The sequence below is a fragment of the Ascoidea rubescens genome (assembly GCF_001661345.1).
Source record: "Ascoidea rubescens DSM 1968 unplaced genomic scaffold ASCRUscaffold_10, whole genome shotgun sequence".
In the NCBI taxonomy this organism is placed as follows: Eukaryota; Fungi; Ascomycota; class Saccharomycetes; order Ascoideales; family Ascoideaceae; genus Ascoidea; species Ascoidea rubescens.
The window spans coordinates 475,888-495,624 of NW_017962922.1; the positions used below are offsets into that span (position 1 = coordinate 475,888).

General features: G+C 30.6%; 6 protein-coding genes across 6 annotated transcripts; 5 read left to right on the forward strand and 1 right to left on the reverse strand.

The window, feature by feature from the left end:
- Nucleotides 1-466: 466 nt before the first annotated feature.
- ASCRUDRAFT_9142 (uncharacterized protein) lies at nucleotides 467-4,663 on the forward strand (the record flags this gene model as incomplete). Its single annotated transcript, XM_020195077.1, has 1 exon — nucleotides 467-4,663. One exon carries the CDS (start codon nucleotides 467-469, stop codon nucleotides 4,661-4,663), a length of 4,197 nt encoding a protein of 1,398 aa, XP_020046260.1.
- Nucleotides 4,664-4,814: 151 nt separating this feature from the next.
- UTP9 (Utp9p) lies at nucleotides 4,815-7,464 on the forward strand. The gene has a single exon (XM_020193652.1). It carries the CDS (start codon nucleotides 4,968-4,970, stop codon nucleotides 7,104-7,106), a length of 2,139 nt encoding a protein of 712 aa, XP_020046261.1. The 5' UTR covers nucleotides 4,815-4,967; the 3' UTR covers nucleotides 7,107-7,464.
- Nucleotides 7,465-9,375: 1,911 nt separating this feature from the next.
- Nucleotides 9,376-9,843, forward strand: ASCRUDRAFT_71428 (zinc finger CCCH domain-containing protein; the record flags this gene model as incomplete). Its single annotated transcript, XM_020191934.1, has 1 exon — nucleotides 9,376-9,843. The coding sequence occupies one exon, from the start codon at nucleotides 9,376-9,378 to the stop codon at nucleotides 9,841-9,843; it is 468 nt and encodes a 155-aa protein (XP_020046262.1).
- A 1,201-nt stretch (nucleotides 9,844-11,044) lies between these two features.
- On the forward strand, nucleotides 11,045-11,994 carry ASCRUDRAFT_108474 (uncharacterized protein). The gene has a single exon (XM_020188711.1). The coding sequence runs from the start codon at nucleotides 11,219-11,221 to the stop codon at nucleotides 11,747-11,749; it is 531 nt and encodes a 176-aa protein (XP_020046263.1). The 5' UTR covers nucleotides 11,045-11,218; the 3' UTR covers nucleotides 11,750-11,994.
- A 1,368-nt stretch (nucleotides 11,995-13,362) lies between these two features.
- ASCRUDRAFT_9145 (glycerol proton symporter of the plasma membrane, subject to glucose-induced inactivation) lies at nucleotides 13,363-15,327 on the reverse strand (the record flags this gene model as incomplete). The annotated part of the gene is made up of 1 exon (XM_020195078.1): nucleotides 13,363-15,327. One exon carries the CDS (start codon nucleotides 15,325-15,327, stop codon nucleotides 13,363-13,365), a length of 1,965 nt encoding a protein of 654 aa, XP_020046264.1.
- Nucleotides 15,328-16,164: 837 nt separating this feature from the next.
- ASCRUDRAFT_71430 (uncharacterized protein) lies at nucleotides 16,165-16,791 on the forward strand (the record flags this gene model as incomplete). Its single annotated transcript, XM_020191935.1, has 1 exon — nucleotides 16,165-16,791. The coding sequence occupies one exon, from the start codon at nucleotides 16,165-16,167 to the stop codon at nucleotides 16,789-16,791; it is 627 nt and encodes a 208-aa protein (XP_020046265.1).
- Nucleotides 16,792-19,737: the final 2,946 nt, after the last annotated feature.

The following is a 19,737-nucleotide window of genomic DNA, read 5'->3' on the forward strand; positions in this document are numbered from 1 at the left end:
ATATCTCTCAACGTTTTTTTTGTTTCTACTTTATTTTAGCAGCATTTTCTTCCTCATCTTCTCTTCATAGTTAATAAACTCCCTTCTGTTTCACTCAACAAAACCACCCTAAAGGAACTGTTACCCTTTTAAGCGAAACACATATTGTCCCGCACTCTACTGCAGGTATATGCATGGGTCTGCATAGTCACGACAATGCAAAATAAAATCAGAAACTTTTCAAAACAATATAACAAAAGAATTCAAAACAGTGCAATCAGTTCTTGAACACGCTTTGAAATACTACCTTGGAACTTTTCTAAAGGGCGCATTTGCTGGTGTATATATACATATACCGAAGGGGCTCACATATTTATTGCTAACGGTTGTTTTTTTAATTTCAAGTAGATTATTAATTCCAAGTAGAGTGTTGTGTGATTTTTCAACGAAGCAGAAAAGACAAATACTATCTGATTATGTGTTTATTATGTCTGAATCCCCTATAGCATCTAAGAATTTTCAAGGAACAAACTCAGAGGTATTAATTCATCCAGAAACACCAACAAACAGATCAAATAATAGAGCAATCACAAATGAAATCAACCTTCGGAGAATAAATGACCAATACAGGATTCGATATGAAAAAGACAGTCATCCATTAAACACAAATAGAATTAGAATATTCACAGACTTCTTTGTTGATTTTAGTTATGAGCCGGCCATATATTTTTATAAACCGTTAAAGTCAACGTTATTGGGGAACGATGAAGTTTACTTATTACGATTAGATGGCTTGAAAGATATATATCCCCGTCGCAAAATTGGAAGCTGGGTTAATGTCTCAAGATTTAAATCTTTGTTGACCTACAAAAAAATTAAAGACTTTTCAAAAACCTTGAAGATCGAATGTCTAAATTTGACTAAAAGAGAGCACCATTTTTATACCAATTTTGATAAATCATTAGACTTATATTATCATGGTGTTTGGCTACCTTTGCCGATTGCAAGAAAATTGGCCTTTCAGTTTGAAATATATGATAAAATTGCCCCTTTACTAACCTTCAACAGGGTCGCAACAACAAGTTATTGCGGTATTGAATTCTATGAATTTTTTGTTTATACAAAACTAGACAAGTATATTAGAATATTAAGAAAATGCTCTGACAATTTCATGAATTTAAACCAACTATTTGATGTTTATGAAAATCTTATAAGTGAAAATGCGAGAAAAAATTTAAGAAGAATATTTCTCAAAAACTATAAAAACCAATCTGGTGTACTCTACGAAAGTAATGACAAAACCCTTTGCGGTGGAATATGGATTCCTTTGGAAATTGCGAAGAAAATTGCTAATGAGTATCACATATCAAAATTTTTGGATCCAATATTGAATTTAAAACTCTACCAACCAAACCATTCTAACACTAATCAAGAAATCAACAATATACTGAATCAACAATCTGAAACTCATTATAAAATATCAAGATATGAGATGTCATTTTTGAAACACTGGGATATTAGATCAAGAAATTCTAAAAGCTTTAATGGTTATCCTGCTCAGTTTGCTTTGACACCTGAAAAACTAACAAAAATAAGAGGCGGTCATATTCCAAGGACAAATTATAGCATAAGAAAGAATAGAGTGCTCACTTTAAAAACAACAAATTTTTATAATAAAACTACAAAAACAAATATTGACAAAGCTGTTACCATGAAAGATGTTTGCGAGATCTACACATTTAAAGTTCCTCAAAGGAAAACAACTCAGGTATTTTATGTTCCAAGAAGATTCAGTGATGGTTACATCAATATTCAATCATTGATAAACTGCGCTGTGACAATAACGATTCTTGAAATTAATTTGAATTCAGGACAAAGTAAAAGTGATTTCGATGATGATATATGGGTTGAAAATGTTCTATACTATAGGGATAAACTAAATGTGGTAGATTATCAAACAATATACATTGGCTACTCTTTAACAAACTCCTATGAGACATGTTCATCAAAGAAAAAAATAGATCTTTCAGATATATCTCAAGACGAAATTGAGCTAGCAACTTTGGAGAAAAACAAAGGAAAGATTTTAAACGGAAAATGGTGTTCAATCAAATTTGCGCAAGAATTAATAAAAGAGTTTCATTTCAACCAGAGTCATCCAATAATGAAATTATTTGATGATAATGACAAGAGGTTTCCTATTGATGACTTTTCAGATTTTGATTCATCATCATCTGAAGATGATTTCAATTTATTCGAAGAACCTGGAATAACGCCGAAAAACAATGAACGAGATGCAACCAAAGAACCAGATGCTACTGACGATGAATGGAAAAAACAATATAATGCTCCTGATCTATCTAAGGTTAATATTTTCAGTCTCTCTGAAAATGAAATTGATTCAAACCAACAGGAAATAATAAACAAAAAATATTTTGATTTGCCTAGTGAAAGCCAAATTCCAACAAGCTCCATTACAAGTGATTTTGAGTTTGATAATAACAACAAAGATATTTTTGATTTTTCAACCTCTGATTTTCGGGATGATAGTCCTTCAGTGCTTTTGACTGATAATCCAAAATTTAGGTCAGTACCAATTCAAGTTACAAATGGGTTTCAATCAAATTTATATACAACTCAGGTTGAAAAGCAAGCTGAGGATCCTAATTTGGAACAAATAATTCAGATTAATGATTCCGATTCTGATTTCAATTCTGATTTTGATTCTGATTTAACTATTGAAAAAAAAGCAGAAAAATCAAATGGAACTAGTTTAAAAATGTTCCCCCCATCGGTTTTCTCAACCCCAACTGATAAAATTTTACCAAAACATAATTTTAATAAACATTTTGATAATGATGATTTAAAAATAAAAAGCAATCATTCAAAAGTTCACTCAGATAGAAATGAAAATGAAAATGAAAATGAAAATGAAATATTTACTAATGCTAATAACAACAAAAACAATAATATTGGAAAGAATAATGAAGAAGATAAAATAAGAATTAAAGCTAAAAGAAAAATCAGTTCTGATGAAGTAATAGATTTGACAGAGTCGAAAATTTTGCCAAAGAAAAGGAAAGATTACTCAAATAAAGATTTGGATTTGGCTTTAGGAATAGAAAAATTAGCTAATGAAATTTTATTGTATATTAAAAATAAAGTGGTTGCTTATGATCTTAATAATTCTAATGTAGTTAAGAAAATTAAAATGATGATTATTCCAATGAATGAATGTATCAATGAGTTGATAAATTATGAGTGTTTAGAAAATCCTAAAGTGCTTCATAAATGTTTTTCTAGTATTTCAGAATTACAAAATTTGGTAAAAAAGTCTAACCCCGATGAAAAATCTGGTGATTACCATGAAATAATAGAAATATTGAATTCTTTAACGGCTAAGTGGAAATTTTTTGAAAATAAAAACATTATAAAGACAAACGATGAAACTGAGTTGAACGAAAATAATAGGTTAGGTAGTAATATCGATTTAAAGAATAACAATAGTGCGTCGGAAGACAAAGAGATTAAAGGATATAAAGAGGTTAATAAAACAGATTTTAATGATATTGACACATCAAATATATCCACCGAAGATAAAATTGATTTGAGTGATAAGATTACTGGTAATGTTGAAATTACCAAAGATAATGAAATTATTAAAGATATTGAGGATATTGAAAAAGATGATGTTGTTATTACTATTTTTGAAAATAACAAAGCCATCGAAGGAAATATTTTTGATAATAAGTCTATTGAAGAGAATAAAAATCTTGAAAAAAAAGACATTGAGGTTGAAACAATTATTAAAAGTAACGAAGCTTCAAAAGAATTTAAACTCAGCAAAAATGACAATTTTATTGAAACTACTAGTAATTTTACAAAGAGCGATAAAATTATTGAGGATAGCAAAATTTTGAACAATGTTGAAAACTCTGAAGATGACCGAAATAAAAAAAGTGTTGAGACCTCTAGGTTTACTAAAGATCAAGAAAATATTGAAGTAAATAAAGGTATATTATCTGACAACGAGTTTTTCAGTATTCTGAACGAAGAAGTGATGAATTTACCCAGTGATGATTCTAAACTTTCCTCATTAGGAAGTAAAATTTCAGTTAACAAAGATATACAAACTAGTAAAAACGATGAAATATATTTGGATGATGATTTATTTGAATCGTTAGATTTTGAAGATTTCATTAATATCAGTGATGGTGAAAATGACGATGATAGCGATAGCATAAATGAGGAAAATCTGAATGGTGCTCTAGCCAACAACAAAAGAGACAGCTCAAAAAATCTGGTTACTTTAAAAGACTTTTTTTCCAGTGATAGCATCTCTAGTGTGGAGGAAAACATAGTTGAAAAAAATAAGAAACATCAAAGGAAAAGAAAAAGCAAAAGGAAAAAGGAAACAAAAGATGTAAAACAAGAATATTTTGAAGGGCCTTTTGCAAATATTGATTTTCCTATTGATCACAATGTTCCCGATATTGAGTTAAGTGATTCGACCTCTGACTGGGAACATGGTGAGAGATACATCAAAGTAAGCCAACCCAAAATGTTTTATACACCCTCAAGAGATAGAAGGAATCTAAAAACATTTCAGGAGCTTGTCGATGATGCAGGCTCTGCTGAAAACTCCGGCTCTGATTCTGAGAAAATTGAGCAGGTGTTGTTTTGAGAGGTTTTTCAGCTCTGCAATTATTTCTGCTCTTGCACAAATAAAAGAAAATAAAAGAAAATAAAAGATAATATGATAAAATATAATGATAAAAAGATTGTTCTATAAATCACTATGTATGATTATGTAGTTTTATGCATTCTCTGCGCACACTGCATATTCATTGAATCCATTGTTGTGGGTCTGCGGGTAATGTTTTGAAAAATAAAAATTTTCTCACTGAAAAATTTGTAGAGTTTATTTGGGAATTAGAGTAATTGGAGCTGTTTGATCTGAAGAAGTGGTTACAGTTTATTTGGATAGTATGGCCAGCGTTGCAGTCGAACCTTCTTCCAATTTAGTGGCTTGTTTTGTCAATGGGAAGCTCAGGTCAGAATTGACCATATCATCATTAGCTGAGTGTTTTGTACAGGAAGATGGGAAATTGAATTTGCAAAACTCACTGACAATACAATTTGGATTAACCAAAAATGAATCGATAAAGCTGATATCCTGGTTTGTGAAATCTAGGTCTCAGCTGAGTTCAAATAAAAGAACCATATCTGCTGCTAAAGAAAACAAAAGCGAAGATATTGAAATTTTTCTATTGGCACTACTCCAAAATGACACTATTAATGTGTATTCAATATTTCAAAAAGCACTAATAAAAACTATCGATCTTTCTCAGCAGACAATATCTATTTCTTTCTTAAATGACAAGATTTATGCTATTGATAAAAGTCTTAATATCAAAAGTCTTACCATTGACAACAAGTTTAATTATAAGTTGGAACAGATCAGGTCATTGTCTGAAAACTCCACTTTAAAACGGTTTGATACTAACACTAAACAAAATGAAATTGAAACTTGTATGGAAATTATTGAATTTAATACTCGATTTTACTTGTTTGTATCAATAAAAAACAACATATTTTTAGTTGATGTCAATAGACCTCAGGATATTATTGAAGCAAAGCTATCAGAAAAATTGAAAAACTTTTCAAGAGTCCAGATTCATAAAAGCATTTTAGCCGAAATTGAATACTATAATCTTATTTTTCTTGACCAAACAGACGACAAGCAAATTAATATTGCAACACTTGAAGCGATAGACCCTGCGTTTCAAATAAAAACTTCAAAACACTTTTTAAACAAACAAAAACCAAATTTCAAAATAAATTATGTCAATACCGTTACTGCTTCATCTTCAATTAATAGTTGTGAATTAATCAATATATTGGACAGCCAAGTGCTAGTAACATTTTTAACTAATAATGTTATTGAATTTTTCTTTAATCCATTCTCAAGTTCTACAAAAAAAAAGTCAAATCTTAGACTTACCTTCAACAAATTGAATTACAAGCTAAAATCGATTTTTTATAATGAAATAATTTCAAAAAATCATATTACAGTATCATTTTTGACAAAAACTAATCTGCAATTATGTCTATTTTCTATAAACAATTTTGACATAAAGCAAATTAGTAATGATGATGATGTCACCAATATTTTTGTGAATTTTCCAGAGCTTGACTCAACACCAAGAGTTATTGAACCTGATTTTCATAATAAAAAAGTCAAAGATACTAAATTGAAAGAAAATACCGATGCTAATATTACTACTAGCATTAATAATAATAACAATAAGTTGAAAGAAGATAATAAATCGAAAGATGATATCCCTGTTGAACTTCCTATGACTAAAACTAAATTAAAAAAGTTAGAAAAATCAAAAAAGCTTGCTAAGAAGGTAGCTGAGGAAAAGAAAATAATTCCTATGGATGTTGTAGTGTCTGAGGCAGTTAAATATTTAAATGGAGATGAACCATCAAAGAAAAAAATAAAATATATATTGAATTTAAGTTATCCAACAACCCCAGCTAAAAAAGATAATAAAATCAACTCCATAAATGTTAAAACAAATTTAGAAAATTTTATAAAGTTAATTGTCAAATCATTAAAGTCAAACGGCAATTTGGTTAACGTTTTTGTGCTGATTTCCAATTTCTTCTTGAAGCAATATTCTAATTCTAATAAAATCGATCCCAGCTATAATATCCTCAGCTTATGGATTAAAAATTTACTTTTAATTCATGGAGGATGTATTCTTAGTAATGCAATTTCATCAAACAGTAAGGAAGAACCAAATGCCATAAATAATATAAGAGCAATTAATAACATAATTAATAAGAAAAGGGCTTCTTTGTCAACATACTTGTTATTGCAAGGAAGATTAAATTTATTAAAATCGCAATATTCCTTAAGAAGCGAACTTTCAAATATGGAAAGAAAGAGCTTCAAAGGCTCTATTTACGATAATCCCTTGGATCATCATGAAGTGAGCGATGATGGTGTGCAGCATATAAAAACAGATAACATTGTATTTGCTAATGGTGAAAATGATGAAGAAGACTTTGAGAATAGCGATGCTGAAATAGCACCTGAGTTAATCGAAGAAGATTAGAAAATTATTAAGATTTTTTATAGTTCTGTATATTATACTTTAATTTTATATCATTGATTGGTAAAAATTAACGACTTTTCAAAAAAAACATTTTTTGGATGGAATCTTTCTTTATGAAATTGGTAAGAACAAATTTTAAAACCCACTCTAAAATTCAGAGCTACTTATGAATTTATCATAATTTAGTTTTAATATAGTTGCAGTTTTAAAGCATGAAATTTGAAAACTGATGATTTTGTTGATTTGGAAAGAGTGGCAAAATCTAGTGTGGTAAAGAAATAAAAATAAAGTAATTTAAACAGGTTTTGCTACAATAAAACTTTCTAAAAAATTACATTTCTTCCTTTTATAATTTTTTATAATGATAATGATTTAGCTGATTTTTTTGAATGATTAAAAACCTACAAAAAAATAATTCCAAGTAATTAGTATTAAAAAATAAATAAATAATTCAAGAAGTAAAAAAACAAAAAAGAATAATTATTCACCAAATAAAAGAATAAAATGATTGAGATGGTTATTATCATGCAAAGTAAATAATCAAAGCTTATCAGATGGTAGATGAGGTAAAATAGGCTCAATCAAATAAAATGGTATACTTTTAAATAGCATTCTCAATAACACCAAATAAGATATTCTCTAAAAGCGGGATTTTTCTGTTTATGACCGCACTTGAACACACAGCCTAAAACAGGATACGTCAGTCCTGATAGTCAAGGGTTTGCGTGAAGATAATGCTGACTAAGTTTTGCTCCATGCACTCATGCATTGTGCATACTAATGTTTTAGGTTTCATGTTTAATCTGTAAATCTTTGTCGGTAACTTTAAAAAAAAAAAAAAAACATATTCCTGATAATAAAAGCCCATTGCTATTTATTTTGATATATCTCATATTAATTTACTATACTGTAATTCAATTATACTTTGTGCCGTTGTTATTGTTTTTGCTAATATCCATTGGATGTATTGATTACTCGAATGGATGGCCAGTTATAGTTGGTATAGGCATCAAATCGATTACTAGCGACTGATTGCTATCAAATTACTGGCTTTGTGAACTTCACTTGATCCGCTTATAGTTATATGACATATAAAAAGCACTCATTTAAGTATATTCGACTCGTCTAGTGATTGTTGTTAAATTTGTGGTGATCTTTGACTGTCTCCAAAACCGGGCCATATATCTGAGACAACTTTAAAACTGCTTTGAAACTGCTTCAGCATATTAAATGATTTGTTTTTGCCATCATTTCACTAACAACAGTGTCTTTGGCCATAATTCATCATATCTCAATATGTATATGATTATGCTGCTGTGCCGTAACCGAATATTATTATCAAAATTACTATTTCTAGTCCAATTATTCGATATACCAAACAACAGAATACTGCCGAATAACCACAGTCGTTATCTAGTGTATTTGGGCCATTTAGAACAACGATACAAATTGTATTATCAGTATCCATTACCATATTGTGTGTGTAATTCAGGCCAAAAACAAACATATAAACAGACACCAAACAACACAAACGCACAAGTGATGATTGGTTGTAGAAATCAGTGTTAATCAGTGTTGCAATTTGGTGTCCTGGATATCGGTTCACATCCAGCTGCAACAATACAGCACTAGTATTAGGTGTGCAGATAATATTTTGCTTTGGAGAATAGTCAAATGCAAAACTGTCCAGTATTGCAATAATTTAAGAGTCCAATCGCCCAATATTCTAATAGTCCAATCACCCAATAGTCCAGTGATTTTAACATGTCACAGCCCAACACATCCAGTATAACAAATACAAATGTGACTGTTAATACAAACAATTACGAATGCAAATTAATAACTTGGATATTGACCATGACAGTTTTCTACACACATGTAGTGTGATACTCCAATAATATCACATTACGTATCACATTACATATTACATAGTGGCATTGTGAATTATTATTTTAGTAAGTGTGAACATCTATATTACAATCTGGAACATAGTTTATAATATACTTGGGCCATTATTTTGCTAACTATTTTTGTCAACTATTTGAATAAGATTTTGAATAAGATTTTGAATAAGATTTTGAATAAGATTTTTAGGAGATTTTCAGGAGATTTTTATAAAATAATAACAAATATTTTATTCCAAATTATAATTATTGTAACAATTTCTACAATCAACATTTTCGTATATAATCATCATATAAATTAACCTTCCGCACCTTTTGTTTTATTATTTTGTTTTTACACTATTCAATAATTCAATTTCCACAAAATGAATGAGTATTCAAACAATCCTAGGACCAACCTTGATAATTATCAATTTTTAAATTATTCATTACTCAATGAGATTGATAATTTGTCAAAATATACACCAGTTTGTGATTCCAAGTTTACTTACAATCACAATTTTACTTACCATCCTAATCCTGATCCTGATCCTAATTCTAATCCTAATTACAATACCAATCACAACTGCAACCACAGTCACAACCACACTGATAATGTCAATCACAATATGATTTATTACAAGAAAAAAAACTTCTTGTACAAAACTGCAATTTGCATTTCATATTTCACTGGTCAACAATGCAGATTTGGCAGCTTTTGCAATTATGCCCATTCGTTGGACAAAATTCGACCCATCAATGTTCCGTGTGGATATAAAACCAAGTTATGTTGCAACGAATACACATATCTCTGCAATTTCAAACATTGTTTTTATCTTCACTACGATGAGTGAGTGGTAGCCAATGCTGGTGTTGAAAGGTTCATTCTGGTGTTGAACGGTCGGTTATCTGTTGTTTTCATATATTATAATTATAATTATAATTATTGTTTGTTGTTTAAACATATGCTGAGAACAGCTGTTTTTTATGATTATGTTTAGCTTTGATATTAATGTTGATACTAGTTTTATTTTTATATTTTGATACTGCCCAGGTATTTGTTGAATAGTTAATCAAATGACATTTACCGAATATCAGTAATGTAGACTCAAGTACTATCTCCAGTCAGAACTCGATTGTATGAATTATACATTATCCACATATATCACCAGTACTATATCCAATATTGATGGTTTTGTTGTTGTTGTTGTTGTTGTTGTTGTTGTTGATGATGATGATGATGATGATGATATAATATTGTCAGATGAATGAAGTTGATTTCCTAGTATTGTTATCACACCCTGAACCGGGCTTGTTGATCAGCAGATTCTGTTGGACTAACAACGTTGTTGTGCCATGTTATCAGCTCCCAATAACGCCATGTGTGTAAACAACATACTTTTGAGCAACACCATCAGCTTCATCTGTTGCAACTGCCACCATCGCAGTCAATCAACTGTTCAATAGTTACCAGAACCGACATTTAGTCCACCAGCTGTAGGATGTTCAAGCTAGGCACAAACAACGGCAACGCAGCCAATAGACGTAAGAAACCACAGCACCTCAGCACTGCTCGCTGTGATTGATGCTGAACATTGTTGATTGTTGATTGTTGATTGTTGATCGATTGACTGGGATGAGTGCTTTGAAACGTTGTGTTGCAATATCGTTGCTGTTTATATATACTATGATACTTTGTAGCCGGTGGATATTGTGTCAGCACTAACAAATGAAAATTTTTCGCATTACCACTATGGAAGCTGTTCATCAGCCAGGTGCTGGATCTGATTGATTGTTGTGATAAACAGTGATGATTGATACAACAATGCATTGGATATGAGTAGAGCTGGAGTTGGAACACAATTTGTATCTGCCATTGCATCCGCAGTTGCAGCTAACACAGCTGCTGCTTGACAGGATAATGTGGAAATACTGAGCAATGTTCTGGATGATATTGTTGTATATTATAGTCTATATATTGGTGGATAGATGTGCAATTGTGATGTGAATTGATGATACAGCAATGTTGATTGATATTAATGGAGACAACAACAGATAGTGTGAGCAAGCATATAATTTTGATGAAGGATATGATGTGAGAATGGTGATAGAGATGACGATGGCAAATAGCAATAAACAGACCACAATAAAGTTAGTAACAACAACAACAACAACAACAACAACAACAACAACAACAACAATAATAATAATAATAATAATGTCTTAAACATGAATCACCAACCATGTTCAGTTGAAGTTGGTGGATATTGCTGCTGTATATATAGATTGAGAGTGTACTGTTGCCAAAAAGATATCTGTCGCAGCAGCTGGCGAGGTATCAAAGAATCGGATAGATTGTTCTGCGACGTGTCGGTTGTGGAGCAGTGGAAAGCGCAGGTGATTCTGAGCACATCGACATATTACAAGCAGAGAACAATAGCGGCAAAACAACAAGCATCAACGGCAGCATTGGCCAGACGCGAAACGCAGCAGAGGCAGCAGAGGCAGCAGAATTGGCAGCGTCCAGAAGGGAGCAGTGGTGTGCTGCAGTTCCTGCAGGTAGTGCGTATGCACACAGGCCAGATCGCATCGGCAGGCACACGCGACTGTCGTGTGCCAGATGCGGCGTGCGTATGCACCTGCTCATTGGTTTGGTTTGGTTTGGTTTGTGTTTTGTGTTTTGTGTTTTGTGACTGTGTTTTTTGGTGTTTCCACGTCTCTTGTAAACACTTTTCACCAGAAATCGTGATGATGGTGTAGCTCAACCGTCATTGTAATAAATATAATAATCCTACAGATAACCAGGAGAGCCTATTTAGAATATCACACCCAGATCTGTGCTCCACATTAGAATGCCATGCTGATTATACCAATCTATCTTGTTTTTCTGTTATCATTTTATTTGAAATAATAATGAACTTAAAGATTATAGCAATTTTTGATATTCAAAGTTTTATTTATAATTATAAAAGAAAATATTTCTTTTATAAAATATAGCATTAAACTGGTCAGTTTTGATTTTTTAAAAGTTTAAGTGATTGCAAGGATAGTAATTGATGACAAAAGATATGTTGATAAGCAATATTTATGATTTTTTGAGATTATTTTTAAGCTTGATTTTAGAAATCGATTTTGTTATTTGTTATTTTTCACATAACTAAAATTTAAAGGCATATATTATATTTGGGTTTTACTTGTTTCTTAACAATTTTTGTGAATTTAATATGTTTGATGTTTTTCAAGTTTTAGTTTATAATAATTTATCAATATTAAAATGTGAAATAAAATTTAATATTATTATATCACTGCTAAATAAAAACCAATGATGGTAAGTAGTCAAGCAGTGATTATTAGTCTTCCTGCAACATTTTTTTATAATAAAATAGGCAGAATCTTTAAACTTGATTTTTGTTTTCTAGACCTGAATAGTTAATATTTTTATAAGATTAGTTCCAATGAAGCAATCCAACTCAATTATTTAGTTATCGAATCAATGTATATATTTATACTAAAAACTAAAAGTGACAGGCTGATGGTGGTGGCAAGTCAATAAACCAATAATGGAAACCAATAATCTAATAGTTGGAAATAATCTGAATTTAATCTTTCTTTTAGAATTTAAATATATAAACAATGCTATTTATTTACTTCTGCCACAGTCTATTAGCATAAATTGATATCGGGGTTACTAAATTATTTTCTGTTTGTTTTTGTTTTATTAAAAAAGCCTCACAAACCACGAAAATACCCAATCATAAAAATATTAATAAAACTATGAAGAAAATAAAGATAGTAAATCTCCAAATTATCCGCAATAGTAATCCTATTTTTGATAAGACAGTAATAAATGTTTAAGAATATTGTAATTTTGGCTCAATTTTTTAAAACAAACATGGACTCAACAAATTTAATTTATCATTTAATTTTGATTCAAGAATTTGTCAAATATTGTTAACCTTTTGATCAAGTACTGATTACTAGTTATGAAAATCAAAATCTTTCTCAGGATCATTGATATGATGTGAAAGAAAGTATCAAAAAAAAATGTTGTGTATTTATTTCTACAGGATAGACTCCATGATTTTAGTTTAAAAAACAGAAAAAAATTGCAGAGTGATAAAAATAAAAAAATGATTTGATGGTTATTCAAAATTTAATTAGTTTAAAATTTAACAAAAATAGTTTTTTCCTCAAAAAATTAAATTTGAAATAATCAATAATTGAAAAAAAAAAAATTAAGTAGAAATAAAAAAAAAGTGAAAAATAATAAAAATCATATTAAATAAATAAAATGTAAAATCATTAACAAAAAACAACAACAATAAAAAAAAATAATAAAAAACAAGCTATAAAAACGTTTAGTATTTCAAAATCTATTCATGAACAGAACGATTGTCGGCATGATTATCAATTGAACTTGGTTCGTCATTAATAGCTGAGTAGCTTGTATCTTTTTTAAAGACTTTACCTAATAGGCCTTTCACAGATTCACTTCCTCTTCTTATTGATCCTTTAATACTGTGAGTATCGTTAGACTTAAATGCAAGAACATCTTCGAAATTTGGTGGTTCAATATCTTCTGCCTGAATAAATACGGATTGGTTAGCGTTGCCGGTCACATTTGGATTGTTTCCAGGAACAATTGAAGGTATGTGAGAAGTTGAATTATAAATTGATACATTTGATGGATTTATTAAAGCTTGCTGTCTCGCTAAAGCTGCTTGAGAAGGAATAGAGACTTTTCCTTGGCCAGCATTTGAAAACTGATCACTACTTATGACCCTATTCATATTGGAAGTTCCATTTTCATCAACTTGTTCATTCAAGGAATTATATTGGTAATCCAGATTACTAATAAAGGAGCTTTGTTCAAAATCATCAAAACTATCATTAATCCTTGAATATTGAGAAGCAGCGTAGATGGTAGAGCCACCATCATTAAATAAGGTATTCATGTCTTCTAATTTAACACCAGCGGTTTCAGGTAACATGTAATAAAACACAACAAAACTTATAAAGCACGATAAAGCGTGAATCAAATATAGTCTCCATTCAATCCATTCTTGTAAAATTGGAGTCATTTCACCGACCAACCAATTACAAGCCCAATTTGTTGCAGTTGATAATGAGCAACCAAGACTTCTAACAGAAACAGGTAAGATTTCTGGAGGTAAAGCCCAAGCCAAGGGACCAAATGAGTAACCAAAGCCGGCATTGAATATAACAACAAAAACCACTACTATGACTGGAGTTAGAGGAATAGCTAGATACATGAATAAAGAAATAAAGCATAAGGAAATCCCCATTACTAATGCACCAGATAATAAAATTGGTCTTCTTCCCCATTTGTCAACAATATACCATGGAATAATTGTACTTAAGATGTACACCAAAGAATTGAAACCTGTCATTAATATAGCATCTCTGCCGACCCAACCAGCCTGTTCAAATACCATTGGAGCATAATAAGAGATAACATTGATACCATTCAACTGAGCAAAAGCTAAAGCAAGAACAGAGATAATAACTCTTTTTTTATATTTGGACCACATATAGGAATATGTCTTTTCGCCATCTAATCTGTGCATTAAGACATCTTCTTTTATGGCTCTGTATTCTGCTTTTGCCTTTTCGTCTGTGACATCACCATCAGTGTGCAAATCAGCTATAACTATTAAGCCTTCCGTGTCATGGTCATTATCTAGTAACCATCTTGGAGTTTCAATGATTATAAAAGATCCTAGGAATAGTAAAAAACCCATGATACATTGAATTAGTAAAGGAATTCTCCATGATTTATTATTGTCAATAAATGAGCAAAAATAGTCAACCCAAACAGAAGAACTATAGCCCACAATATTACCAGTAAATTGAATACAACTTAATTTACCTCTATTATGAGGAGGAGATACTTCAGATTGATAAACGGGTACAATTGTTGATAATAAACCAACGCCAATACCACTGATGATTCTTCCAAAGATTAGATCTAGCATTTTTGTTGCACCTGTTTGAATTACACCACCTATTACAAAAATTATGGCTCCATATCTTATTGTCTTTCGACGACCTATTATATCACCTATTTTTCCAACCAGAAGAGAAGATGCTAAAGCACCAATTTCCAATATTGCAACCATGGTTCCAATAACGGCTCTAGAGGGGTTGTTGAAATACGATTTAAAATGGGGTCCAGTTATTATACCAGACATTACACCTTGATCATATCCAAATAAAAACACACCGAGTGAAACAAACACTGAAGTGAAATATAGCAATTTTTTTCCAATTAACACGCTTGGATTCTGAATTTCTTCAGGGATAGACTGTAGAGACATTTGCTTATGATTTCAGTATATTAATTACTAGTTCCTGTGTTGTTAACAATATGACACAATATGATACGGTATAGTATGAATTGAACTGGTTATATTTGATTATATTTAATTGATGTGATAAATTTTACCATAAGACAGTGTGAAGTTTGCCAGTTCGAAAAAAAAAATAACCAAAAAATAGTACAACAGTAGGAGGTGCAGAATGAGCACCGGAAGCAGCAGAATATATATAAGCTGAACTGGAAACAAAAGCAGCAGGGCAAATGTTGCAGAAAGAGAAAGATGGTGTTCGAGGTGAATAGAAGGAGAAGAGGATGGGCGACTGATTTGTTATCACCACAAGCTTTCAGTGGACAGGAGTTCCGGGCTGGAACGGCCGTAACAAAAGAACGGAATGCACCGGGATCCGTGTCCCACTTTTGAAAGCGCGAACATGTTCAAACTACGTCATCTAGAGCTTGGCATACGTGGGCGTTGCAATTTGAACGGGGGAGGCAGTCAGTCGTGTGGTTTTAGCACTCAATGCGCTTGACAGGAATGGCCGAAGAAGCTCAATGCTTCGAGTAGTGTTGGCTGGTCTTGATTATCTCAATAAGTGTAAGTTGAGGGTCCTAGATGATTGCAGTGCGTGATCAGACGAAGAGACAGGCTGGAGTTGGTAATGAAGACGAGAGAGACATGGGCTGAAGAAGATAACTGTTGGCTGGAAGATAGTCTCTGAGCCGTTCGACGTGCCGATACTTTAAACTAAGATAGCATTTAAGCTACAACAGAACCACATTTTATGGAAGGGTTGGAAGAAGTCGATACCGAGGATTTGTGCGTACATTGCGTCATATGGAGAAAAAACTCCGAAGAACAATAACGAAAGCAGCATCAACATCAGAGGGCTTCTTCAAGATATTCAAGGCTATCAGACAAAGCCCAAGAATTCGGTTCCAGAAAGACATAACAAGCATCTATTTGCTGAGAAGCTCCAACATTGATAATCATAACCCTGCTAATAGTAATAAATTTGGGAATAATATCGAACAAAAATACTATCTGGGAACTGTAATTGAGTTTGTTCTTATTGAGTCGATCAATGACGAAGATGAGGAACCGTATAGTCAAGCCAAAGACAAGCAGAGAGCATTGAAAGAGATAATAATGAACGCAGATGAGATAGCAACAATCAATCCACAGAATAGAAAGAGAAGACGAAGAAGCAGCAGAAAATACACAGCATCAGACAACTTAGGTGGATCAAAGGCTTCACGCAGATCGAATATCACGAAAGCAGATACTGGCCAGAGCAGCGACATCATTAAAACCAAGAGAGATATAGCTGAGATATTGCATAACATCTCGGTTGCCAGATCTAGTGGAGTAAGTCAGCATAATAAGTCTGGTGGTGATAAAAAGAAAAATTACTTGAATCAACAAAAAACAATTGTAAAATTAAGCAGGAAAACTGTGACATAATTAATTCATCTTAGAAGATTAGAAATTGTTAATTACAAAATACAAACTTTAAACGCTTTTGTAAATGGTCGTGCTAGTGACTCTTTTTTTTTGATTATAGTAACTATATTTATCTTAGCTTTATTCAGGTTATTTAGTAGCTCAAATAAATACCATGTTATAGATTAATAAACGAATACCATACTTTATGCTCTATTTATATTGTTTGACAGATTATCTTCGAAATGGTTGTAATACTAACACTGAACAACAAAACACTGACATATTTTTCAATATTGAACGGGAACCTTTTGTTTTGTTTTATTTCATTTTATTGAATATTATTCTTGTATGTGTAACACTTTCAGTTTCGACGGCACATTACACATAAGTTTTTATATCATTTAAATTAACAATGATATTAATAGTAATTCTGTTTTTTTTATTGTTGTAAAACATTTTAAAACCACACAGATAATAATCAATTATACAAAATAAACAATTTTTCATTATCAATAATTGTTTAACTTTAAAATTTTCTTTTCCCTTTTGCTTTTGATTAATTTGACTAAATATCAAAGAGAAGCAATTAAAAAAGGCAATTCTGCAACTCTAGATAAATGAGATATAATTTTATTAGATGTATTTGTTTTAAATAATAAAATTTTCAAAAACAAGAAAACAGTTCTGTATCTTTTCAGATATTTTTGACTTTCTTCAACAAATTTCTTTTAAGCTTTTTGAATTTTGAACAATAGTAACAGGTAATAAAATATCTTTAAAGTTGATAATTAATAAAGACCTAGAGTTTTCTTGTATTTATTTGAAAAATAAAATAAAATAAAATAAAATATTAATACTAATACCAACGCCAATTAAAGAAATACATACCAATTTTATATGCTTTAATAATATCTTCTATCAACTAGATGAAAGAATCAATAAAATCGAGATATCATTCAATTTGATGAGGCAACAAACTAAAACCGCCATTTTCTACATATTTGAATGTGGTGTGAGTTTTGCAATCACACAAATGGTAAAAACAATAATTATTGATAATCTAGGCAAAAAAATAACTAGACTCTCAGGTGTGTCGCCAAAATCAGCAGAATCACCAACAACAAGAAAATGTGCTGGATGTGTTGGATGTGAGGAAAAAATAAGAAAAGAGATGCGAAAATCAAATACGCGCACGGACGCGTTATCCAAGCGTGTCTCTGTATGCTATTGCACTTTTAGAGTTTTGTGGCAAACAGATATTTGCAGGTCTACTTAAAACGGATGCTTACCACACTTCGTTGCTATCTTCTTTTTTGTAACCGAACCCAAATTAATAATTTCTTCATTATAGTATCATTTTCCAAACCTATATTATGACACCCGAGTAATAATTAAATTAAGTAAAAATGCAAGACTTAAAAGTTTTACAGATTGGTGTTGACATCGCTATGTGACATAGAAACAACATAATACATATCTTATCATAGTTAGCATTTACTTCTGCAATATCTGGAATTCAAAAATGTAACATCAAATTAATTAAACAAATTCAATTATTAATTTGCAAAGAAAGCACTTTGTTGTTTTGTTATCCATAACACTTGTACTAGCTAATAGAATCCAATTCTTCGCATCATTATTTTAATATAACTACCAATTAAAAAAATATATTGTTATTCTTAATTAAAACAATTTTAAAGCCCAAAAACACTTACTGCTTTAGTCATTTTTATTTGAGCTAAATTATTTGTAATTGCTACCACAGGGAGCATAATATATAGTTAGAAAAAAAGGAATATTAAGCGTTTTCAATTTTCATCATTATGATTATCATTATTTGCTTTTTTGAGCTAGATTATGTTTTTTATGTTTAACAGGTTGTTTTATTTCAATTTAATTGATTTTAATTACTAGATATCTAAACGTCTCAGTGATTGCCTGTGTAGCAAAAAGCTGAAAGAGATAACTATTATAAGTAAACTTTATTCTAAAATTGGAATGTGCTAAACAAACCACATGTGGAAAATAAATTGCATGAAAACAGGATTCACAACTCTCCAAATAGGGCTGCGGCAGGGCTTTAACAATACCTGTATTTTCTGGATGAGACTTTTTGTTTGGTGAAGGTCTTTATCGTAGTCAATAAATTTTATATCACTATTTTAACATGAAATACTATTACAACCATAATATTGTACAAAATCACAATAATCAAGTCTATTTGTACAATTTCTTATGTAATGCTCTAACAATTGAATTGGTAGAGAGTGCACTATTAACATAACTAGGTTAGCTGGAAATTGACTGAATAAAATAAAAATAAACATCCTTATTTTGGTTTTATGTTGAAAATATGATTTATATTAGTTTGACAACTAATATTAATTATTAATAAGATTTCTCCTGGTTTTTATATGTAAATTTATCTTGATAATTACTTGATTTTAAATTGTGTTTCCTCTTACAACTTTTTGTGTGGTAATGATGTTTTAATTGTTGAAATAATCTACAAAAACAAAACAAAATTTTAAACACAAAACACATAAAAGCTGATTAATAAGCTACTTTTAGTAATTATCAAAATCAATTGTGGTAATCAACAGACTGCTAGCATAGTTCAATACAGATGTATTAATGTCGACAAAAGAGTACCAGATCTAAATATTAGCATAATATTTCAACTTGTTAGAATAATTATATAAAGAATTCAAACAAAAAAAACTATTTTAATTTAGATATTTTTAAGGTCTTGCAAGTATTTGGGTATAAAGGTGAATAAATCTGTTACACTAACTAAACTAATCAGTATATACATACATGGTGATAATGATGTTTTACTTTCTATAAAAAGCCTAAAATCTAAATTTGTGAATTATTTCTTGTTGATCAATGTTAGTTTTTGTTCAGATATTTTGAAACATTGGGAATCTAATAATATTAGAAAAAATAATAATAAGATCTTCC